The sequence below is a fragment of the Acinonyx jubatus genome, chromosome A1 (genome assembly GCF_027475565.1).
Source record: "Acinonyx jubatus isolate Ajub_Pintada_27869175 chromosome A1, VMU_Ajub_asm_v1.0, whole genome shotgun sequence".
Taxonomy (NCBI): domain Eukaryota; kingdom Metazoa; phylum Chordata; class Mammalia; order Carnivora; family Felidae; genus Acinonyx; species Acinonyx jubatus.
In genome coordinates, this window is record NC_069380.1 from 230,140,739 (window position 1) to 230,165,679 (window position 24,941).

Sequence of the window (24,941 nt, forward strand, 5' to 3'; positions counted from 1 at the left end):
TTAATTTCATAATGTAACAATTTAGACCCACAGATTTAGACCCAGAGCACTGACTGAGTCATATACTACAAATTTAGGTATGTCCATTTTTTCACCAAAATGTTTTCTGATTCCCTTTGTGATTTTTCTTTGACTTGTGGGTCATTTTGTGTATTGCTTATTTTTCAAATATTTGGGGTTTTTTTCTAGTTTCATTTTAGTTCTTGACTTTTGGTTAATTCTTAGAAAACCTGTCGTATAGTCTTCGTCTTTTTGAAAGTTGGTCTATTCTGGCAGATATTCAGTATAAACTAGAAAAGAACCCCTGTTTAGGAGGTATTGGTGTTATATAGGTCAACCAGGCCCGTTGGGTTTGTTGCTTAAAATCTTCTAAATGTTAACTGTTCTGTCTTTTTGTCTGCTCATTCTCTCCACTACTAAGTGTGGTATTATATTTCCCAAATCAGATTTTGATTATTTTTTTTTTTTTGAAGTTACTATTCAGTTTTTACTTCCCTTTGCTGCCGGTTTTTTTTTATTTTATTTTATTTATTTTTGAGAGCTAGAACAAGTAGGGGAGGGGCAGAGAGAGGAGGGGACAGGGGATCTGAAGCAGGCTCCGTACGGACAGCAGAGAGCCCAATGTGGGGCTCGAACCCATGAATTGTGAGAACATGACCTGGTCCGAAGGCAGCTGCTTGAGCAAGTGAGCCACTCGGGCGCCCGCCCAACTCAGATTTTAGATTTGGCCTTTCCTCCTTTTAGCTTTTCTGACAAGTGTATATATTTTGGAGGTTTGTTATTAGGTGCGTATGTACTTAGGATTTTCACGTCCTCCTTATTCATTCTAATCACCATGAACATATCTCCACTAGCGTTTCTTGAACTTTTCTTTTTATGTTGATTTCACTGCATCTGCTTTGTTTGCGCAGAACGTCCTCTTCCAAGCTTTCAGTCAGCGTGTCTCTTCTAAACAGCATCTGCATGGGTTTGCTTAATATTCTTTTATTTATTGGGCACCTGGGTGTCTCAGCCAGTTGAGCGTCCAACTGTTGATTTCAGCTCAGGTCATGATCTCATGGTTGTGGGATCGAGCCCCGTGTTGGGCTCTGCACTGAGCCTAGAGCTTGTTTGGTCTCTCCCCTGCCCGCCCACCCCTGTCCCTTCCTTCCTCCCTCTCTAGATAAATAAACATTTTTTAAAAAGGAAAAAAAAATTTTTACTTGTTTAGTACATTTAACGTAATTACTGAATCCTTGGTTGGTCCAGCATGCTCATTAGAAATAAAGCGAGGATGTAAGCTTTACGAGGCCTGGCTTTCCAGAAAATGTTACATTCGCTGTGTAATTTTGGTCACGCGAAGACATTCCATCATCTAAACAGCCCTCTTGTGTAAGTGATGCCCCCCTTATGTAACACACGCATGTGCTGAATCTCAGCCAGGGCCTACGGTACCGTGGAGGAACAGGGGAGATGGGCCTAGATGTCTCTGCACCTCCCCCACGTCCTCAAATTCCCTGCACACCTGACGTTAGTAAAGGCAGATACTGGTTAAGATCTCTGACTCTCCTGACCCTTTCTATCACGTCAGCTCTCTATGCGATTTCGCTGTTCCAACCTGGGACCCCTTCAATTCAGTCTCGACCAGAGGAAGCTCTCAGGAGCGGAGCGAGATCAGGTCACTCCTCCAGCCAAATGGCTTTCTAGACACTCAGAGGAAACGCCATCATCTCCAACAGTCTCAAGGCATGCACAGTCAGACCTCCCCTTGTCTCTTCTGTTCCTCACATTTGCGACACTGTCCTACATCAGGGCCTTTGTCCTGTCCCCTCGGCCTGAGGAAATCCACAATGGCTGGCTCCCTGTCCCTCTCAAGTCTTTCCCTTCCCAGTGAGGTTCTACTTGCCGGTACACGAGATCTCCTCCAGACCACTCTCTCCGTAGCCTCCACCTCCTTCTCAGACACATATAACCGGTACGTCTATTCATTCGTTGCTGTCTCTCCTCAACGTAAGAACGCAAGCTTCCTGGGAACAGAGGCGTTTCATCTGTTGTGTTCACTGCTGTAGCCACAGTGCTTTGAGCAGTACCTGAAAAAGTATACTTTCAAGTATCTGTGAAGTGGATGAAATTCCCCTCTGGGTACCGTTCTGGCTGCACCCCACGGGTACATTTAGTCCTTCAAAAGAAATCCGCCCCAGATACTCCGTAATCCGTTTTTATTTCCTCCTATGCTATGGATCATTTGCAGGTGTTTAAAATTACGCTGTTCTCTGTGGGTTACTTTTTATAGTTCATTTTTAACCCCCTAAGGGTCAGAGAACAATGCCTTATGTTATGCAACCTGTTTTCTCTTCTGGCCTCATTCATAATCGATTTTAAGTTTCAGGTGTATTTCAAAGCAAGGAGGGTCCCAGTTTGTCGGATGTGGCACATACACCCAGTTTTCTAATTATCAAGCTCAAATTCTCATGGTTTTTTTCTCAATCTGATTCAGTTTAGAATCCATCAGCACAGACATACAGGTGTGCTACACAGAGCGAAGAACCTCCTGGGCCCAGTCGGCTTTCTAGTGAGAAACCCCCATTGCAGACAGCTACCCCAAGTTCTGGCTTTCGCTCATCAGCGTCGTTACTGAAAGTAATGGGTCTGAGAGCGGCTCGTCAGAACAACTGAGGTTAGGAAGCATCTCTTACTGGTAACACCAGTGGTGCTCCAGATAGGACGGAATCCAGGACAGAGTAATTCAGAGGTAGTCGCCACCCGCAAAGGTCAGACTATCTAGCAAGGCCCTTGGGTAGTGCCTGAGACTTAGCCCTAAAATAGCCCTGTGTCCCCACTGGGTTGGAGGGCAGCCCACAGCGTCAGGAGGAACAAAATCCTGCCCCTGGCAATCAAAACCACCTCGAAACTTTTCCTGGAAGACGCCGTGGACCATCTAGAGAGAGAGACCCGGAACCCCACTAAGCTGACGTAACAGGCTCCAGGAGCTGTCGTGTGTCGGATCGCGAACGCGCGTTTAATAAACACGGTACAGGATCTGAGCTGACGCCTATCTTCACCATCACTCACTGGCAAGGCTGCAAGGGAGCTGACCGACCTGCTCTAACACCTGACACCCAGCAGCGTCTAATAGGACTAACCTGGAGGCCGTATGCAGACAAGACGGCTCAGGATGGGCTCCAGCGCCACCGGGGTGGCCTGTCACTTTCTCTTTACAGGGCAGTGGCGGGTCACGGTATAGACAATATTGGCAGGGGAACATGAGCTCGTTACCTCTTGTTACAGTTTTCAAAAGTAAAGAACGTGGTGCTTTGCCCTTTTCAATGTTCTCATCTTAGGTCCTTTTTGGCTGATATATACAAGCACGTGCTTATCATTAAGTCTGTAACTGGATTTGTTTGATAGGTTCTGTTTTTTTAGATTTGTTTAAATATAAATTTGTTATATATGAATAACATAATTCTATATATAATTCTAAATCTATAAAATAATAGATAATAGATTTGCTATAAAATATACAAAATAAGACTAGAGAATAATGTAACAAACAGGCATAAAGCTTTATCAATTCTTAACATTATTTATTTTTCAAAATGACCAGGAACCTTTGACAGGTAGATTTGTTTTATAAATGCCAATCTCTTGAATAAAAAACCAGTGAACACCAGAGCCTAGAAAAATTAATCATACCCTTTTACGTTTTTTTTTCTGTACTGACAAATTTTACAAGAATTTGTCACTGGGAGCTGTCGTAGGCTCTTGGGCGGCACCCCAGACGGCGGGTGCCTTACAAACCATTACTTCTCACGGTTCCAGAGGCTAGACATCCAAGAGGAAGGTGCCGGTGGGGCCTGACTCTGGAGAGAGCCCTCTTCTGGCCGCAGACTGCAGGCTTCGTGTCCCCCCAGGCAGGAGCCAGGGGGCTCTGGGGGGCCTCCCGTGTCAGGGTACTGATCCCATTCCTGAGGGCTCCACCCTTGTGACCCAAGTGCCTCCTAGAGGCCCCACCTCCTACTATCATCACAATGGAAGTTAGCACAGGAACACATGAATGGGGGTGGGGGGATATAAATATCAGACCGTAGTAGGAATTTTTAGAACACAAGGACACTAATTTAAGTAGGTATTTTAAGCCTAGGACACAATTTGAGTGATAGTATGGGGTTAAAATAATGTAGAAAAACTAAAAAATATGCCAAAAGGAGCAGAGGAGACGAACCGGGGGGGGGGGGGGGGGGAGGGGGGATGGAGGTGTAGTTTTACTAAAATATGTACTTGCTCGCATCTGTAAACTATGCAAATTTCCCTAAATTCTGGAACTATGATATTAAGAAGCAATTGTGGCAAGTCATATAAAATAGAATTTTAAAATATAGGTCACATTTTTAAAGTCATTTAAAAAAATCTCTGTAAGCATTACCTTAGTATTTTTTTATCAGAAATATAGTCTTGGCAATAAATAATCATCTGACAAGGTTATACAGATCTTCCTTAACTTACAGTGAGGTTACAGCCCAACAAATCCATTCTAAGTTGAAAACCTCGTAAGTCGAAAAGCATTTAATCCGCCTAAGCTACCGAACGTCACCGCTCAGCTCGGCCTACCTCACGGATGTGAGCCCTGAAGGTGCAGCTTAGTGCCGACCACCTCGATTTACCGAGCGCTGCACCGAAAGAGACAAAACGTTTGCGCGGGTGCAGACGGCGGCCGGGCCTGGGGACTCCGCCACGTCCCGTGAACCGGAGAGCGAGACATCACTCGTCCCCGACCCGGGGAAAGAGCAAAACTCGAACTGTCGAGTACACTTTCTACCGGATGCGAGCCGCTCTCACCCACCGTAAGGTCAAAACGTCGGACGTCAGACACTGTCTGTGTCCATAAGTAATCACACACCACACACGGTTCATTTTAATACATGAATATTCTTTACGGTAGAGTTCACGTAAGAATAAATTATTTTCACCTTGTTTATAAAAACTGCCAAATTAAGTCCACGAGCTTTAACTATCACCCGCTCGGCTCTAGGGCCCACGCCCTGTCCTGGGAAGCCTCGTCGCGTACAGACAGACGCCCTGTGAGCGGATGGAGGGACCTGTGTCGTTCCCCAGGATGCAGTGGCCGGCCCGGGAGGCGCCAGTGTAGGGGCTGAAGCGCGGTGTGCTGAGCGGCAGGGGCATTTACGGAAAACCAAGCCGGAAGTCTGCTGTAAGGGGAAGTGATCCACTCCTGCCCTACCTCCTCCAAGAAACCTTTTTTAATTTAGTTTTAAAAATTCAAAGTCTCAGTTTCAGTGAAATTGTCTTTTAGCGCTTTCAGCCAAAAAAGCACAACTCTTTTCTTTTCCTTTGATTTTATGACCAAATATCCTGAAGGTACCGTTTTTCTTCTTTTAAAGTAGCCAATGTTTTCATTGCCTCCAGTTTCTCAACTCCAGTCTCTTTGCTTATTATCTCCACAAGGGTATCATTGACATCTTTGGCCATATTCTTTGCATCTCTAGAAAAAGGAATAATAGCGTCAGTGTTTAGGAAACAAGAACTTTCACCGAAGCCTCCGTAATTCACACATCTAATCCCACGGACTCCACCGTCACCCACCCTGGTCCTCCCTCTGTCTCTCTGGGAAGCGACCCAACAGGTGCCCCAGCCTGTCAGCTGTCAGGCCTTCACCAGTGACCCATCCAAACCTCAGAGCTGATCACTGCCAGCTGGAAACCCTCAAAGGCGCCCCTGCTCCAGGAGCAGCGAAGTCCAAGGTCTCAGGACCCCATAAACCTAGCTCTGCTCATGGCCTTCATCCCCCCACTTCATTCTCTGGGCACACAGCGGAACTTGCATTCCCAAGGGCAACCAGGTTTCCACCTACAAGCCTTCATATGGACACGCACATGCCTGTGCACACGCACGCGCGCACACACACACACACACACAAATATTAACAGACACATTAACTGTGGGCCTGGCTCTAAGTGCTTCGACATGTTTTAGCCTATTCACTTATAGAACAGGGTGAGTGACCCTCCTGTGCCCCTGCAGTCCCCTCCAACCACCTGCTGATGTGGCTTTCCCAGCAGGGAGTAAGCTGTTTGGGGGCAGGGAATGTACTGCACTTATCACTCCATATCTGAACCGTGCCAGACAGGACGCTGGTGGCACCTGGGTGGCTCAGTCAGTTAAACGTCTGAGTCTTGATTTTGGCTCAGGTCATGATGTTGCAGCTCACGGGATCGAGCCTCATGTTGGGTTCTGTGCTGACGGCATGGGGGCTACTTGGGATTCTCTTTCTCCCTCCCTCCCTCCCTATTTGCCCTCCCCCGCTCACTCACGCACCTGCACACATGCGCTCTTAAAAACAAACAAGTTAAAAAAAAAAACAAAGTGTCAGGCAGGACTCCAAGATGTCAGGAACAGAACCTGTCCTGCCCTTGCGGTAACACTTCTTGAGAAAGGCGTCTCCCGGGGCCACCTCGACTTGGTCGTGCTCCACCCTCCACCACTGCACCGGAGCTTTCATCCCCACAGCCCTTCCCCATGGTGCCTGTGGCTGCCAGCTGCCACGCCTCCTGGTCTCCACTGTCCTCTTGACTGTCAGCAGCACAAGGCTCCCGGCTTGGGACAGTGGTCCCTGGGCTGAGGGACAAGATCACTCCTGCTGAGGGGCTGGTCCGCATGAGGGCACCATGGGGTCTCGTCCTGAGCCCCGACCACAGACCACCATGATGCACATTATCAACTCCACTGCACAGATGGGAAAGTGAGGCACCAGTCATGAGTAAAGAACTATTCCTGAGTTAACATTTTAAGACTCTGGACATGTAAGATAGCCCCCAAGTTCTCAATTATCAGTTATCCGTAGACTTGTGCAACTGACTTTGCCTCTAGTAGTTCGAGCTGCATCTAAAACTCCAGCCTATTCCTCATCATTGACAGCTCTACACTCTCCAAAGTGAAGGTCAAATACTTCTCTAAAAGCTAAATGAAAATGTAAACCAACATCATGTCCAGAATCTCTGCCTTTATCAACCAAAAGCAGAGAGTCAAAAATCCATTAATAGGTCACAAAATCAACTCAGCGGTCAAAACCAATTTTTTTAACAATAAGACAGAATAAATGTTATCCCAACAGGTCATGAGAAGTCAACAGAAAAAGCTCTGTTTTATAAAACCTCTTTAAATTATATCTATTCCAGATCACTGTACCAGTATTTCTTCTTCGGTATCACAGTTTAAAAACAAAACAAAACAAACAAACAAAAAAACCTGACTTGGTGATTTACAACATGTTTTAAACACCAGGGATGTGGGGGCACCTGGGCGGCTCAGTCGGTTAAGCATCCAACTTCGGCTCAGGTCATGATCTCATGTCTTGTGGGTTCGAGCCTTGCGTTGGGCTCTGTGCTGACAGCTCAGAGCCTGGAGCCTGCTTCGGATTCTGTGTCTCCCTCTCTCTCTGCCCCTCCCTGGCTCACACCCTGTCTCTCTCTCTCAAAAATAAATAAAAATTTAAAAATAAATAAATGCCAGGGATGTGTTAGAATTAAAAACAACTACTTCTCACTTCAAAAGTCCTTTCTATTTAGCAGTTTTTTTTAATTCCACTGACAAGTTGGTAAGTTCCCCAAATTTTTATTTTTTATGGCAATTTTGGGATTTCTATAATAGATCTTGCTTCAAAAAGTAAGTAAAACTTAACAAAGAAAATTCCTGGCTTAGTTCAACTTTGACATAAATTATGCCTTGAAAAAAAGGATCTTTAGATTCACATTCTCAGAGTAAAAAACCAGAGTTTTCCTTAGTTAGGTCAGCTGCACATGTCACATATTCTTGGATACAACAAAATCAGTCCTGAGACTGCAAGTTCAATGATTAACGTCTCAATACCAAAAAGAACTTCTAGAGGCTAAAACATGTATTCAATACGGCACACGGCATTCTGAAAAGCAAGGATGAATTTTCACTTCTATTTCTCGGATAATCACAACATCTTGGCTGCTAAATGTATGTTAAAATCATTTTAGAACTTGTATTCCTATTCCTGTACTTAGGAATCAAATCAGTCATCCCTACCGACCTAGGTTAACAGTCCCTGGTTCACTTAATAAGTATCATCAACTGTCTTCGCCGACCCGGCCCCTGAGCCTGACGGCCACTCACCCACACACGTAAATGTAGCCGCTCTCCTGAAGAAGGACCCTGGCCACCTGCTTGCTGTGAAGCCACATGTTGTCTTGCACATACTTCACTGGGGCTTCCTCCTCCCCGACAGGAGCATCTCTCGAGAAGGAAACCTTCAAGTGAGTTAGGATCCCACGCTTATGGAAGTGTCGGAGCTCTTCTCTGAAATACGGTATATGAGTTACTTGAAAGTTCATCCTTTCAAGCTGAGAAAGCCTGGAATCAGAATACTAGAATTGTGTCGTACCTGAATAAATAATCCCTTTCCTTATGTCGGCAGCCAAAAAACAACCACATTGCTCCGAAGTGTCCCTCTGGATGTTGTTCTTGGAGTTTCTCTCTACGTGAGAAAGAAAGTGGAGATGTTGGACATAAAGAATATGTAAAACTGGGGTGCCTGGGCAGCTCAGCCGGTTAAGCGTCCGACTTCGGCTCAGGTCATGATCTCACGGTTCATGGATTCGAGCCCCGCATCGGGCTCTGTGCTGACAGCTCAGAGCCCGGAGCCTGCTTTGGATTCTGTGTCTCCCTCTCTCTCTGCTCCTCCCCCATTCACATTTTGTCTCTCAAAAATAAACAAGCATTAAAATATATATATATATATGTAAAACCAAGCTATTAGGTCAGGAAATACCCCCAAGAAACCGAGGCAGGGTTTGCAGTCACTGAGTGACCACTGTGCCATGTTCCCAGGGATCCCCGGTCCCTCCAGCAGCCACTACAACAGGCATTACCTGTGGGCTGCAGGCACCTACGAGCATTTCGTGGGGATCTAGGAGGATGACCCAGAACATCACAGTGTGAAACCTACACTGACTTCTACATTCAATATTGATAGCGACTCTGAATAAAATTAACTCTCAATTAATGGAATGGAAACGTGGCCCCGGGCTTTAAGCAGGAGAACGATCTGCTGAGAACTGTTTCAGAAATGACACAGCGATGAGACGAGCCGGCCACGTCTGCCCTTCCTCTCTGCTTCCTTGAGGAAAAACCAAAAACAAAGTAAAAACAACAAAAAGACTCTGTCCACAGGATATTACACCGCTATGTGGAGACCAGCACACAAAAAGAATTGTTCATGATTTCACAGACAGGGAGAGAAGGACAACTTGTTTTACATCAAATAGTTCTTTACGGATACGAAGACACATCTATTCAGATCAATCTGCTGAAAATTACTGATGTTTGGGTTTAACTTTGAACCTTTGGTGTAAGCGAATCTCCGTCAGTAGCAGGATTATCTAGTTAAGGGACACATGGGACAGTGTACACATCATCACAACAGAAAGTGCTGCCTGAAATCTGTCCCCAACTACACGTTATAAACTATGTGCAGCTGGGGGAAAAAAAAAGAAAAATAAAGTGCTGCCGTAAAAAGGGAGCTTCTAACACAAAACGAAACCTCTGGGAGACAGCAGATTTACTTTTCCCATGGTGACAAATTACGCTATGCGATCACACATTTGATAATAATTTTTTTAAATAAAAATTTTACAACCCAAGTCCAATATCCAAAAAAGTCACTGCGGAAACAAAAAAGGTGCTCTGTTGTATTTCTAGCCAGTATCACAAGGGATACATTTTCTCACTAGTCAAAGAAAGCACATACCTGTGTTGCAGGAAACCAATGAAGGGCGCTATGCCAGTTCCCGGACCCACCATTATGACGGGGGCGGCAGGGTCACTCGGTAAGTGGAAAAAACCGGTCGTTCGAGGAGAGATGGAGATCTGGAATATTAAACCAATGCTCGTGAGTCCGAAAGAAAACCTAGACAAAGGTACGTAAGCAAGATGATCTTTGCTAGAGAAATTAAACAGCAGCATCAGATCTGACTGAAACCGTGAACATTTCCACCACCAAAGAGAAAAACACAAGCCTGTCTTGCAAAGTTTTACTTTCCGTCGAAATCAAAGGTGCTTTAAAAATGACAGGTATGTTTTGAAGGTAGAACACTGAACAGATACAATCACATTCTTGTCCTGGGCCCGTGGATAAGATCTGCTTTCTAGTAGGCAACCCATTATATATATCATGGAGAAATGCACGAAAACCTGAAGACCGGATTCTCTGTGTTCGCACATGAAGGGGCAACGAAGATTAACAAGATGGAGTGGAAGTTTCCAGTGCAAATTAGGCAACTGAAGGAAAAAGCAGAGGGTTGCTCCAAAGATGCTAGAGAATTGTGCTGTCTTTGTTAATGTGGGGTCAATGTTATGTGTCTGCAAAAGGGGAAGAATAAATAAGCCGAATACACAGATAAATACAACCTTTTTGCTAAAATTTCAAAAGACGGTTCTTCTAAAGTGTGTGCCAGAAATACTTACAAGGAATCAGCCTCTAAATATATTTCAGCTCCAGTCTCACTTTGCTCTGCGCAGAAGTTATACCGGGTAATGGGAAACTGCTCTACACATCCATGTGTAATTACAGACGTTTTCTCCTTCGGTGGAAGGAAAATCATACGAGGTTCATCAACTGGATGAACACCGTACTTTTTAAACAAAGAACCAGCAGAGCTGTGAGTGAATGCGTGCTCTCATTCCAGTCATTAACGTTACCTTGGCCTTGACTCATTCACGTATGAGTCTCCCTGCCAGTACTCAACAGGACAAGCACTATGGATACAGAAATGAACAAAACAAGATCCCTGTCTCCGAGGACTTACATTTTCGGAACGAGAGACGATGATCAGACATTTGTCCGTAAAATGACTGGTAATAAGACCCATGAGGCAAAACAAAACAGGATACACCGGGTATGACGGGAGTGTGTTGGTGACAGGGACCGCAAGGCAACCAGCATCGGTCCACTCTCGCTGCAGCAGACCCCACACGGCTCACAACACCTCCACACATGTCTTCCTGGCTCTCCTGTAAGGCTACGGGTTGGCTATAGCTCTTTGCACCACAGACCCACTTCACCCACTTCCAAGCCCCAGCAGCGTCCCTGACCCGTGGCGTCCCATCCTCCTATCACAGCCGCACCGGCAGGGAGCTCCCGCCGGGCCAGGCACGCATCCTGTCCGCTCGCGCCTCATGGCGTGATCTGGCCACACACCGTCGGGAGGGGCGGTCCACGCCTCCCAGGGACAGGGGGCGTCTGTCACAGTTGTCCCATCTACCCGCGCAGGGAGGGTGTGGGGTGGGTCACGTGACCCTTAACAGTCTCTACACTTCCTAATAAGACGTGTGCTAAGCAGCACAGTTGAAATCGTATCCTTTTCCCGGTACTCCTAATGCCTCAACACTGAGGAGCCTACAATAAAAGATCTGTTAAAGCGGAGAAAGGAGCAAGAAAAGGGCGGAAGGGAGGAAAGAATGTGTAAAAGGCACCTGTGCTGAGTGGCTGTGATATGTGTGGCGCACACATGTTCAACTTTCTGGAGATCATCTCTTTTCATAGGATCGTACGACATAGTACGGTCCTGTCGGTATTGTAGTATTTCTTTTCAAAACCGGGGTGCCTGGGTGGCCTAGTCGGTTGAGGATCCGACTTTGGCTCAGGTCATGATCTCTCAGCTCATGAGTTGGAGCCCCGCGTCCGGCTCTGTGCTGACAGCTCAGAGCCCAGAGCCTGCTTCCGATTCTGTGTCTCCCTCTCTCTCTCTGCTCACGCCCTGTCTCTCTCCTTCAAAAATAAAAATTAAAAAAAATATTTTTAATTAAAAAAAAAAAAAAGAACAGTGTGTTAGGTTAATATTTTGTTGATGCGTGAACCCAGGAGTACAGGGCGCAGGGGAGGAGACGGGGTCTCTCTCTCTCAGACGCCTCCGTCCAGGCAGCAGCCTGGCAAAATACCGCAGTAAAGGGCAACTTCAAGCAGCAGTTTCCCACAAGCCCTCTCAAGTATACACTGAGCCTTACTACGCCCTCAGGGCACGAACTCTTCCACTGCAATAACTTACAAGGACCACATCCGTCCTAAGATAAGGCTACAAATGACAGGTACGTTTTTTTTCAATACCACAGAGAAAGACGACTTCGTGATAAAGCCTGAAATGTTTTGTTTAATTGCAACCATCCTCGTGGGCAAGCAGGGACTTTAAACTGTTCCTTTCGCCACAGTCTTGAGTGAGATTCTGCCCATGCTCTATCAAAACACGAAGGATGGGCACGAAGTCCAGATGTAAAAGTGTCCACAGTTCAAAAATAGAGTCACATTTTTCTCCCGTGTGTTTAAAAAGCCATTTTGCCACACTATGCCTTCACATTAACAGCACTAATTCGAATTCTATACCACATCTGTGACAAAAAGGGAAGAAATAGGATGAAACTCTAGTACCCTAGGGGTGCCTGGGTGGCTCAGTCAGGTGGGCGTCTGACTCCAGCTCAGGTCACGATCTCACAATTCATGGGTTCGAGCCCCACGTCAGGCCCTGTGCAGAAAGCGTGGAGCCTGGAGCCTGCTCTGGATTCTGTCTCCCTCTCTCTCTGTCTCTCCCCTCTTTGTGCTCTCTCTCTCAAAAGTAAATAAACATTAAAAAAAATTTAAAAAACAACAACAAAAAAAAACAACCTCTAGTACCCCAAAACTAAAGGCTATAAAATTAATCTCTGGGTGTCGACTGACTCCAAGTTAAGGACTTATCTAGGACACAGGCTCTGGCCTGCACACCTCAATACCAGCCTTCAGTATGGTCCTGGACTCTTCCTGTGCCAACTGGCAGGAAAGGCCTTCTTTTCTACGAACAGGACAAGGAAGGAGAAAAGACTGTATTTTACAAAATTCATACTTTAAATATTTGAGAGAGACATGGAACGCAGGTAATGTTTTCCTGACTTCCCAGGAAAGAGATTCTAAAATTCAAGTATGGCAAAAATTTTCCCTTGAATAAACTGCACAGTAACGGACGATGCCAGGGAAGACCACGTTGTTTTTTCGAATCAGGTAAACAGCATTTTAAGAACGCCCACACTGCACACTCCCGGTACCTCAGGAGCAGGGGCTGGCCCGCCTTCTGCAGGGGACACCTGCGTGTCTGGATGAAGGATGGACGCGACCACCATGGCCAGCCAGCCTGTGCACACGCCCCTCCGCAGGACCTCCATCGTGGTGGGAGACAAAAACTCCACGACGTTGAAAACGAAATGAAGCTTCCCCGGGTGAGACAGATTTGAGCTGCAGAGACACACAGGTTACTTTTAAACTTTGTAACAGGACTGATCATCCAGGCTACACTCAGCCTTTCTTACTGGACACAGAGAGGTTTCTTTCTGGGCTCTAAGCTGCCTTCTAACTCCTCAGGGAAAAGCAATCTGTTGCTCCTTAAAAGCTCCCCTCCTCCTGCCCCCCATCTTGTGAGATTCCAATTCCCTGTTTGCTTCGAGACTCCGTAAGATCTCTGCAACCTTTCATCTCTTCACTGGCGGCCTCTGCTACCCAGCAAAGGTGGCCTGGCCCAGCACTCCAGGCAGCAGGTGAGGCCCGGGCAACTGTGGCCTCATGTGGGGGAATGTGGTTGCAGCCCAGGGACTAAATGTGGTTGTGCTCCTGCAGGACCAGAGTCCCAAGACGGGTCTCCTTCATTCCCTATCGTGTCCCTGCTATTGTCTTCCACAAATCAGGTTAAACTTCTACCGGGTGAATTTGGAACTAGTAAGGATTTAGAAGTCGGAGATTCACAATATTTTGGGAGAGACATGCTATGTGTTAGTAAATATCAGTACCTTGCACACGAATATGGTCTGGGCTGGAGCTTAGGAAGATGCTCTAGAAAAAAGAAAATGAAAACAAGCAATGAATTCACTGCTACTGAAAAAAAAATTATATGTAAGGGTTTGTCAAAATTCAAGTCTGAGTTTGATGCCTATTTTTTATTTCAAATACCCAAAATAACATGTTTGCATTTAAATCATAACTTTTTTTATTTTTTACTTTTTTATTTTTCAATATATGAAATTTATTGTCAAATTGGTTTCCATACAACACCCAGTGCTCATCCCAAAAGGTGCCCTCCTCAATACCCATCACCTACCCTCCCCTCCCTCCCACCCCCCATCAGCCCTCAGTTTGTTCTCAGTTTTTAAGGGTCTCTTATGCTTTGGCTCTCTCCCACTCTAAATCATATTTTAGAGCATGTGTAAATTCACTGTGACTAAGCAAATTATGACTGAATACTTTTTCCAATTCCTCACATTAAAAACCAGACACGTGGCATTCCTTTAACTGGAAATCAGTGTGTCTTTCTAAGGCTAGCTTCTTAACCCAAAGGATAATAGAAGCATCCATGAAGGGGCTTCAGAATCAAGAAACTCATTAAATTCGCTATGTGTGTGCAGTTTTCTGAGAAGTGTCCGGAGTTTTCATATTTCAAATAAGATCATGACCCCCAAAAGATTAAGGGTGTTAAGGATTATGGGAAATACTTAGGCTTGAAATATTTTTCCTTCTTATATTTATATAGTAAGAAGAAAATGGGAATGTAGTGGTAAAACCTTTAAGTTATCCAGAACCCAGTGGTTTCCAAATACATTGGTGCTCTTTTAAAAGTCGGTCAAAGAGTCAGGGGCAGCTGGGTGGCTCAGTCGATTAAGCAACCAACTCTTGATTTGGGCTCAGGTCATGGCTCATGGTTTGTGAGTCTGAGGCCTGAGCTGGGCCCTGCACTGGCAGCACAGAGCTTGCTTGGGATTCTCTCTCTCTCCTTCTCTCTGTCATTCTCTCTCTCCCCCACACCCACACACCCCCTTCCCTACTCTCCCTTTCTCTCAAAGTAAATAAACTTAAAAAAAAGTCAAAGATTCACTACTTGAGGGTGGGAGGGAGGGGAGGGTGGGTGATGGGTATTGAGGAGGGCACCTTTTGGGATGAGCACTGGGTGTTGTATGGAAACCAATTTGACAATAAATTTCATAAAAAAAAAAAAAAGATTCACTACTTGAATACCTAACTGTGCACTAACAAACTCTGAAACTTTTTGTGTTCAACGTTATACGTTTAGGAGTTCTCCAGTAAAAACTGGGAAAGACCTGTTCTAAAATTTAACAAATAACAGAATAAGGCTTAAAAAGGGCTCAACATAGTATAAGCTTTAGATACATTCAATTTCTTTAAAGAAGCTGGAAAATAATTTTTTAATGTTTATTCATTTTTGAGACAGAGACACAGAGCCTGAACAGGGGAGGGGCAGAGACAGATGGAGACACAGAATCCGAAGCAGGCTCCAGGCTCTGAGCTGTTAGCACAGAGCCCGATGCGGGGCTCGAACTCACCAACTGTGAGATCATGACCCGAGCCGAAGTCGGACACTCAACCGACTGAGCCACCCAGGCGCCCCAATAATCTAATTTTTTAAGCCTCAATGCCTTTACTCATTTTTTACATAACTCATTTTTACTCATTTTTTACATAAATGCTATACAAAATTAAAAGACAGCAAATCGGTGAAAAGAACAGAAACCTATTCTCATATGCTGGGGAGCTTTACAAGAGTTCTTACAGTTTGTCTACACATGTTCTGGTTATTCTCCCAACCCCCGTTCTCCCTCCACAGACTCCACTGGGAAGGGGAGGAGCGTCCCTTTGAATACGGGGAAGTGGGAGGAGCTGCCTCGCTCAGAAACTTCACCGTTTTGAGGACAAGGAAAAGGAGTACTAAGAAAAAGGGAAAAAGGCGCCTGGGGGGCTCAGTCAGTTGAATGTCCGACTCTTGATTTCCGCTCAGGTCATGATCTCACGGTTCATAAAACTGCGCCCCGCATCGGGCTCCACGCTGGGTGTGGAGTCTGCTTGGGATTCTCTGTCTCTCTCTCTCTCTCTCTCTCTATCTCTGCCCTTGCCCTGCTCGCCACTCATGCACATGTATTCTCTCTCCCTCAAAACCCTCAAAATAAATAAACTTAAAAAAAGAAGAAGGGAAATAAAGCAGGAACTGACTATAGAGGAGCACACAGCTAATTCTGCAGGACAACGGGGCACCTTGTGGCCTAACAGTGAGAAGCAGGACATACGTTTTCCTGGAACCAAAGATAATGCAATTCTGAAGGTTTTACTAGTTATCACCAGAGGAAAACAGCTAGGAGAGGACAAAACTACAAGCACAGGAAAGTACTACGCGTCTAAGACTCCTGCACACTTCTCGGTCACCATCCCTGCTAAACGTCTGTGGTCCCCACGGAGGCTGCCGAAAGTCCCTCCCTGACACACAGTTCCTCAGGGAGGTCTTCTCTCTTCTGTTGGAACAAAGACCCCAAGAGACAGTGTGGATGAAAATCAAGGTAATCCTACATTTGGACATTTTGTGGCTAGTTCACCCAAGCCTCAAGCCCGGAGGCTCCCTGCACGAGGCGGCACGTGCCGGTACGACACGGGGGGGCCCCTGCCGCCCTGGGAGCGCCCTGAACTGGACGTGCCCAGCGGCGACACCTCTGTGTTCTGCACAGAGAGCACCCACCTCCTTAACCTCTGTCACGTACACCTGATGCCTATCAGCTTTGAAAAACCTGGTTTCCTTCGGGAAACTCCTTTTTCGGTAAAATCTGACCAAAAACACTTTCCAAACCATAGCTGAATGAATAGAAAAGATGCTGAAGGCCAATCCAAAGAAGGAGAATGACCACTGGCTGCAAGGAAGCTCAGACGATTGTGATGATGGCAGAAGGACGGAGTAAGGAAATAAACGTTGTGGCAGTGGGGTTCTTCCCACTTCCAGGAAGACCCCGACACAGAGGCTCCCTCCCAGAGACGCGCTCCCACCTGCCACCTGCCAGACAGACGGGAGGGCCCCTGGGGCACAGGGCCGGGAGCACTCACGGGAGGGCCCTTGGCGCAGGGGTGGGGAGCACCCATGGGAGGGCCCCTGGGGCACAGGGCAGGGTAGCACTCACGGGAGGGCCCCTGGGGTGCAGGGCCAGGAGCACTCACGGGAGGGACCCTGGGGTGCAGGGCCAGGAACACTCACAGGAGGGCCCTTGGCACAGGGGTGGGGAGCACTCATGGGAGGGCCCTTGGGGCGCAGGGCCGGGGAGCACTCTCGGGACGGCCCCTGGGGCGCAGGGCCGGGGAGCACTCGCGGGAGGGCCCCTGGGGCACAGGGCCGGGGAGCACTCACAGGAGGGCCCCTGGGGCGCAGGGCCGGGAGCACTCACCGAGCAGGAGCGCCAGCGGAGGCTGGCAGGATGGGAAAGCCAGCAGGAGGTCCAGCAGCCCGGTGTGGGCGTCCCGCACGAAGCGGCCGTAGTCGGCGGCGCCCTGCCTGCTGCACAGCTCGTGCAGCCTGCGCCTGTCTGGGCCGGCCGCGTGTTCCGCCAGGGCTCTCAGCATCGCCTGCGGCCAGAAGAGGAAGCAGGCTGAAAGTACCACGTGGGGCCAGGCTGCGCGAATCTTCCGTCAGTACGTACCCGGGGACGCGCCTGGTCACCCGGGGACGCGCCCGGTCATGCATCTAGGTGTGCGATCAGGAGAGAGAACTTGGCTGGCACCTATGTGCTTTCATTCAGCCTGCTCAAGAAAGTGCCCTCCCACGTTCTACTTTCGGTCACCTTTCCTGTTTCCCAAACCAATGTGATTCAGTCCCAAGTACGACCTCAGATGTCACGTCTGGTGTACTCGAGTAACAGCGATCAGGAGTCTCGTTAACTCCTCATTTTAACTCGAGACAAAATACCTGTTCTTGTCTTAGCTGATGACCACAAGCTAGACTTCTCTCATCTGCTAACCGGTAAGTCCTTTATACAAGAGGCACTGGGCACGACCCCTGCTCTGCCCTAAGGGCTCCCAGCTCGTGAGAGTGCTCAGGAGGCCAACTACCCCGATAGGGGCTTCGGCAGCCAGGGTGTCCCGGAACGCAAGCCTGGGCCGACAGCTGGCCCCGTGGAAGAGACGGTCAGGAGGGCGAAGCGGCCAGCAGTTCCGCAAAGGCACAGGCGGCCGGCAAAAGCATGCTCTCCGGGGCCATGCCGTGTTCACTAGCACGCAGGGAAATGGGGGCGCAGGACAAAGGCTGCAAAGACAGGCAGGGCCAGAGCATCGAGAAGCCTCCTGCACACGGACTCTCTGAGTCACCTCAGACTCACTGCAGAAAGAGGAGGAGAACAGAAACGAAGAAAGCCAAGCAATGACACCCTGAATCCCAAGCCTCAAAGAGCCAAGTCCAAACTCTCGGACAAAAGACCAAACTTGCTAGTGACGACTTCCGGTTTCCACGTATTCGGACCATGACATACATATAGATGGTTCTTAAGGACATACACCCGTTAAATGGCACATACAGCTGTCACCACTCCAGGGTTCTTTAGGGACAAAGCAAGTAAGCGAGTCCTCTGTTTCCAGTGCTAAATGAGATGCTAACAGACACTCCTACTTGTCACCCCATGGCTCAAGCACCTTGTGCCCTGGACCCCCCAACAGGAAGGACGAGGTCCCTCCTCTCGTGAGGGGTCACGGGTTTCCAGTGGCTCAGCTCAGGAGCCCTGCCTGAACTATCCTGGGACTAACACACTGCAAGCCTTCTTCACGATGCCAGGCACAGGGCCAAACACACACCGAGCACTCGGAAACCATGTGAGGTGAACGAGCACCCCACTTCTCTGCACGGGTCGCAGGCAGGATACCTTCCCACGCTGGGGTACACGAGCTCCTGAGTTCCTGAGTTCCTCATTTTTGTGTCCAGAATTTTTACAGTGAGAATGTTACTTTTATAGTAAGGAAAAATATGTTTATGTATATTCGCTGTATGGAAAGGTAGAGCTGAACTAAATTGTGAAACGTACTGTGTTTAATCAGGAAGTTCTCATCACAGTGAATTCTAAATGTACTCAAATTACATCCAGGGCTGAGCCTCTCTCTAAAGGAGTTTGCTTCCCAAAGGCTGCATGCAACAAACGACGAATACGACAGAGAGCAGAAATGGCATTGTGGAGGGCACCCTGATGGAGGCACCACCCATGCTCACTGGCAAAGTGCGGCCGGCAAAGTTTCCCCATTTGGATCTGTGTAGGGACGCGGTTGGAAGAAATCAGGTACGAGCATCTTCGAAACGCAGCTCCCGGCATCCTACTGACACCTAGTGGATCATTCTCTCTGCACATTCATCTAGACATCCGTAACCTACCCGAATCCTTTAATTCTGATTTAACAGGAGGTGACTGTGTGCTTTCACCCAGAAGAGACCCCAACATTAAACAGGCCTGCACCCTCATAAGCTTCCTGTCATCAATTAGAAAAGGTGACCCTGTGCAGTAGAACACAAGGTCATCTGGGGTCACCTTAATTGCTGATTAACGTGTCACATCAAGTTAACGGCTGGTAAGAATAAGAAAAATGTCATTTCAACAGAAAACACAAAATTTCAATATAAGCACAACCCCAAAAATATTTGTCCATGACAAATACCATACACGCTTGGAAACTCTTGAAAAGATGCCCTGAACGCCGTATCTTCTAAGCCTTCAAAGGGCAGATACACAGAGCTAAGTATACTTGCAAATAGTCACCCAAAGAGAAGTACCTTCTTAGGAACTGCTCTTATTTCAAGGCACCAGGTGAGAATGAACTGGAGAGAGCGTCCCTCGGGGATGTGCTGGGGTAAGGCTGCTCCTTTTCAGGCACACAGGAAAGAGTTCATGACACAAAAAATAAAGAATACAATGTTTTTGCATCCTTCAAAACACAATTACCTGTATTCTTTACGTTACCGTGCTAGCAAGGTACAATAGGATTTGTGGCAATGTTTATCCAGTCAAAAAATTTTCCCAAAATGTTTACAGGGAAAAAAAATCCACTTTGCAAAAATAAATAAATAAAAGAATTATAAATTCAATAGTATTATTAGCCACACCTACCAAATCTAGGTATACCAAACAAGAGGGAAATTATCCAAAGCCAAGGACCAAAACAAACAAAAAAAACAACCAAAACCAAAAACCAAAATATGGCTCTTGTCCATTAACAATGCATATTATTCTCAAAAAGAATTTTAGAATTGATGAAACTCCAGTTCAAGATTCTAGGCAAACAACTGAAAAAACACATAATGCCCCTTAATTATGGAAAACTATTTTTATATACTAAATAAGCAATAAATATGCTATGAGAAATACACATTATAAGAAAACCTTAAAAAGGTCCATATAATAAAAGTTTACTGTAGGACAACTCTCGTAGAACTCCACAACAAAATAATGCTAAGGGCAGAAAGCCAACGAACAGACTCAGTTACACTCACGTGTCCTGTCCAGCAGTGTCCCAGTAAGCAGAAAATGCATGATCATCCCACCCCGTGTGATGGGTGTAAAAGTTAAGAAACTGGCAGGCCAGCACGTGCCCGTGTCCCACCCACTGACGGGGCGCCAGGCCTCAGGCCACCTGTGCAGCCATCACACAGGGTTGGGGAAGGAGGGCCTTGCACTGGTCACCTCCCATGCGTTGGTCCAATGACACCTGAAGAAATAACAGATCGGGGCTGTACCTTTCTTCTTTGTGTCACCCTTAATTTTCAAGACGACACAGTGCTCTCTTCTGTCTGTGAGCCGCAGTCTTTGGAGCAGGTGTTGAACCTCAGAATCACTGTTGGGACAGATCACGTTGAAGGCGTCTCCAGGCTGATAGGAAAAATCTGTTTTCTAGAGAAGACCCAACATGGAAGGAAAAAAAAGCACACAGGAGTTAAGTGTTTGAGCCGTGGGGTAACAAAAATATGTTTTTATTATATTCTCGTTTCAAAATAGGTGCTAGAAACAAAATGATTCTAACTTCAAAAAATAAGCCCAACTGAACAAACCTTTTATTAGGAGTTTTTTTTTTTTGTTTTTTTTTTTTAATTTTAAAGTAACCTATACACCCCACGCAGGGCTCCAACTCACAACTCCGAGATCAAGAGTCACATGCTCCATGGACTGAGCCAGCCAGGGGCCTCAGGAGTTACTTTAAAGAAAAAAACTTCCATAGTTACCCAGAGTTTTGTTTCGACCATTTGAGTATTTTTTACAATGTTAAAACCTTTCTCATTTAAGGTGACTCAGTAAACGTTTTCATCATCAACGTAAACTTCCCTCTCAGGCAAACACGCATATAATGAGTGAGAGAAACTTCTTGAGGCTGTCTGCATTGGTCCTCGATTTCCTTTAGTTTTTTTCTTTTGGGGAAGAACGAGGGCAGGAGAGACATTGTATTTCTTCCTTACTCAGCAGAAAACGTTACAGCACTTGGCTTTGCTGCTGTGAATGAACGCAGACTGGAAGATCCACGTGCTCCCCACAGCGATTCACAGAGTGACACAGATCCGGAGTGCCTCTGACCGCACGTGCTCACATCCCCGGCCAGTGAGGGACACAGCGTGAACCCACCTACCGGCCAACCCTCGCCATTTTATGACAAGAGCGTAACACAGAATGAAAAAGAAAACGTTTTGGTATACACAGAACATTTAACAACACTTCCAAAGGAACGGGAAACTACTCAATCGTATGCCAGCAAAACCACTTAGTTTTGATGCCTGTCATTTCTCTCTTCCTATCAGAAGTTCCGCAAAATCTACAGACGGGCCTGACTCCCTTTTCTGAAAGCACAACCCCCTTCCCGGAACCCCCACCGAAATACACAGCTGAGGGACTCTGGAGCCTCCGGCCCTGAGGTCACAGGAGGCCAGTGGTTTGGGGCAGGGGCTGGGCAGTGGCTCGTGGATGGAGCTGAGACACAGCACGTGCCCCTAAAACTACATGAGAACGCTTATCACCATCTTTCTGGAGGGATCCGTGACTTTTCCCGGATTCTCAAGGCACGAGAGCCACCACAACGACGAGGAATGAAGCAGTCGGTGCCCGGCCGGGTCTGAGCTCTGCTCCCGACCACCCTCCAACGACCGGCTGCCTGTCTCAGGGCTCTTCTCCAACGGAAATGCTGCTTTGATGCTGCTATTTTTTCATGGCTTACTGAGGGAGGGGACGCTGCTCTCTCCTAGGCGAGAGACACTCTATAGGTGGCGCCACTGTTCTCTCCAATCAACTCACCTCCCAGATCCCTCCTCATTGTAGCCCCACCCCCACACACCCCCAAAGTGAAAAGAAAACATGGGGGGACGTGGGGAGAAAACATGGGGGGTCGAGAATGAGCAGGCCTGGTGTCAGTCAGAGACCATCCTCCTTCCCGAGCGTGGGGACCCCAGCAGCCCCTCGACAGCACACGGGGCTCAGAAACAGCCTCTGGAACTTACTGAAATGTCCAATTCCACCAGGAGAGTGGTTTTGATGGCATCGTTCGTAGTCAGCTGAACTGCCTTTGAAATTGGAACTTGAAAAACTGGATCCACGGGAGTCACAGATGCTCGGCTTTCCTCCTCGAGAGACAAATGTGATAAAATATCACTAAATGCGATTTCCAATTTTACTCACCATTGCTTCACTTAGTGACTAGGTAAGATCTATAGGGTCTTAGAAAACATCCTAGCTCTTGAAGAATTTGTTTCTAAGGCAAATGGCTACAGACACACGCCTCTCAATCTTTCAGAAGAGATAGCTCATCCAGATCTTAAATGCCTTGGTTATTAGGTACATTTCTGGGATGTATATTGAAAACATCAGGCACCAGCATTTTCGTGTAAAGGTCTACCAGTCTTCCAAGTAAACTGGGCAAAAGGAGGCAGCGTGCATGCACTATTTCAGGAGGGAGACTGTAAAGGAAAGGACAGAGGTTTAAGGCTGGAAGACGCCTGCAGAGATGTTCCTGAGAACCTTCAGCCTGCTGGGCACTGACGACGGGAATGCTCCGCACCCGCCCTGGTCAGCACAGGAGCCACCAGACGCATGTGCCTAACAAACAGCTCTTATTTTCATCTATTTAACTTTAAGTGGCCACCCATGGCCAGTGGCTCCCGTATTAGCGAGCCCAGGCCTTGGGAAACCACAAAGAAATCCAACTGGTTGCACTATTTCCACCCCTTTCCTACCTTGATGCTCCTCAGCTCTTTTGAAGACAGAAGCTTCCAAAACGCTAGTCAGTTAACACTGGATACACGGCTAGATGGGGAACTGGGAAAAGCGTCAGAGCTCAGAGCCTGACAGTCATGACATGGGCTACCGGGAGAAGCCCCCCGCCAGAGACCGCCTTCAGCAGGGCTGCTGGGAGCACGGTCGGCAGACGGCCCTCAGCTGGCTCGTGGTCATCTGGGACCCCGGTCACGCCTCCTTTCAGAGGCAGCCCATACACAATGACTAGCTGATGACCATAAAGGCCCAGTCCCTTTGCCCCAACTCTGGCCAACTCTGAAGGGCCATCCCAGCTCCGGAGAACCCCGTGAGATCGGCTGGGGCCTTTGCTGGAACGCCTCGCAGCCCACTTCTCACCGTGCCCACTCCTGCTTCTGCCCCCCCTCTCCCCAGGTGAGGATCTCAAGGGGATACCCTAAAAATAATCACGTAGTTCGATTTACAGGAACCGAGTCTGTGACAGCCGGTGCTAGAGTGGCTTCAAGATGCTAAAACGGGAGTTTGGAGCTGGATCACCCACCTGGCTGACAACAGCACACGACACCGGTGGCAGAGGGGCGACAGAGCACCAGGCGGCAAGGCAGGAGCTAAGTGGGAGGGCGCACCGTGAAAAGGAACGCACTGGACAGTAGCTGGTGCTGGAGATCTAGGGGGAAATAGCACTGATACGGCCAGTCGAGTTGTGGGTTTTACTAAACTTCATTGACACCTCTGGAAAAAAACGCAAAAGCTGAGAAAACACTTAAAAACTAAACACGGAAGCCAGAGAACATCCTCCACGGCATCCAAAGAAGCTGCTGTCTCTTGCCTCGGGACAGAAGGCTGAGGCCTGTCTCTGATAGGGAAAGAATGGCCTCCTGGCAGCTGACAGGGGGACGTGAGGCTTCAAAATCTTGAATCCCTAGATTCCCTTGAACCTGCCGAGTCTGCAGAAGTGGCTACTTCTTCCTACAGAGAGCAAGAACTCCCTGCTGCGTGAGTCCTCTGCCCTGCAAGCCACGCCCACGCCCCCACTAGGGCACCCCACCCTGGGGGGCTCAGGGCTATGTGGTGGGAAGGCCACGAGGAAGCCTGTGAGTTTGACGTGGCCTTCTCCCCCCACGAGGTACAAAGGGAAACATCCAGCATCCTGAGAGGAACTGCAGGCACAGATACCATCCCTAAAAGTCGACAGGACCAGGGACGGTCTCCATCCACTTCGCCAACCTGGGCCCTGCAACGACCAGGCGGACCCTCAGGGAGGACGACGAGGAACCACAAGAAACACAAACAAGCGGGAAGCCCCAGCTCGGCCTCCGCGCAGGATGGCTTCCTCTGAGAGATCAGATCCACACGGCCTCAGGCACACAGCACGTGGACACAGACTTAGCCAGTCTGCTCTTCTCCACATCTCTCCCTGAAGAAGACCACACGCTTCCACGCGGAACAGACCGTGGCAACGCTCCGGCCGGCTGTTACAGCAATCCGGCTCAAGGCGGGACATCTGGACTTGCAGCACGGCACACGAGCCCGTCAGTGCCACGGCGCCCATCGGACCCAACGGGGGACACGTGGCTGGTGTGCGGGCGTCCCCGGGAAGACCCACGCCCTGTGCAGACTGAGGGGCCAGCGCTCTCGGTACAACCTCCGGGAGCCTGACAGCCTGGGACAGGCCTGCACCTCCCGGCAGAGGACGCACCGATGAGTCCTGTCCGTCACCTCACCTGGGAGAAGCGGGACAGCCTGGGGCAGGCCTGCACCTTCCACACCTGGGATCCTAGGATGGCCGCTCCGACCCCAACACCAGGCGACACACCAGGTAGCAGCCGTGCGGGGTCCGAGTGACGGGGGCTAAGGGGTCCCACGGCCGGTCCCGCAGC

General features: G+C 48.0%; 1 protein-coding gene across 4 annotated transcripts in view; it reads right to left on the reverse strand.

Moving 5' to 3' along the window:
- Positions 1 to 4,885: 4,885 nt before the first annotated feature.
- MTRR (5-methyltetrahydrofolate-homocysteine methyltransferase reductase) overlaps positions 4,886 to 24,941 on the reverse strand; it is a 31,257-nt gene continuing 11,201 nt past the window's right edge. For 2 of the 4 annotated variants that reach the window (XM_027074110.2, XM_053202235.1), the window contains exons 6-15: positions 22,311 to 22,433; positions 20,568 to 20,721; positions 19,608 to 19,696; positions 17,248 to 17,425; positions 13,828 to 13,870; positions 13,075 to 13,279; positions 9,770 to 9,888; positions 8,405 to 8,497; positions 8,137 to 8,319; positions 4,886 to 5,479 (exon numbers count right to left, since the gene is read on the reverse strand). In XM_027074110.2, coding sequence (XP_026929911.2) covers positions 5,335 to 5,479; positions 8,137 to 8,319; positions 8,405 to 8,497; positions 9,770 to 9,888; positions 13,075 to 13,279; positions 13,828 to 13,870; positions 17,248 to 17,425; positions 19,608 to 19,696; positions 20,568 to 20,721; positions 22,311 to 22,433 — 1,332 coding nt within the window. In that variant the 3' untranslated portion in view covers positions 4,886 to 5,334. The remainder of the gene's footprint in view (positions 5,480 to 8,136; positions 8,320 to 8,404; positions 8,498 to 9,769; positions 9,889 to 13,074; positions 13,280 to 13,827; positions 13,871 to 17,247; positions 17,426 to 19,607; positions 19,697 to 20,567; positions 20,722 to 22,310; positions 22,434 to 24,941) is intronic. The other 2 variants (XM_015068049.3, XM_027074124.2) reach the window with 2 other exon arrangements.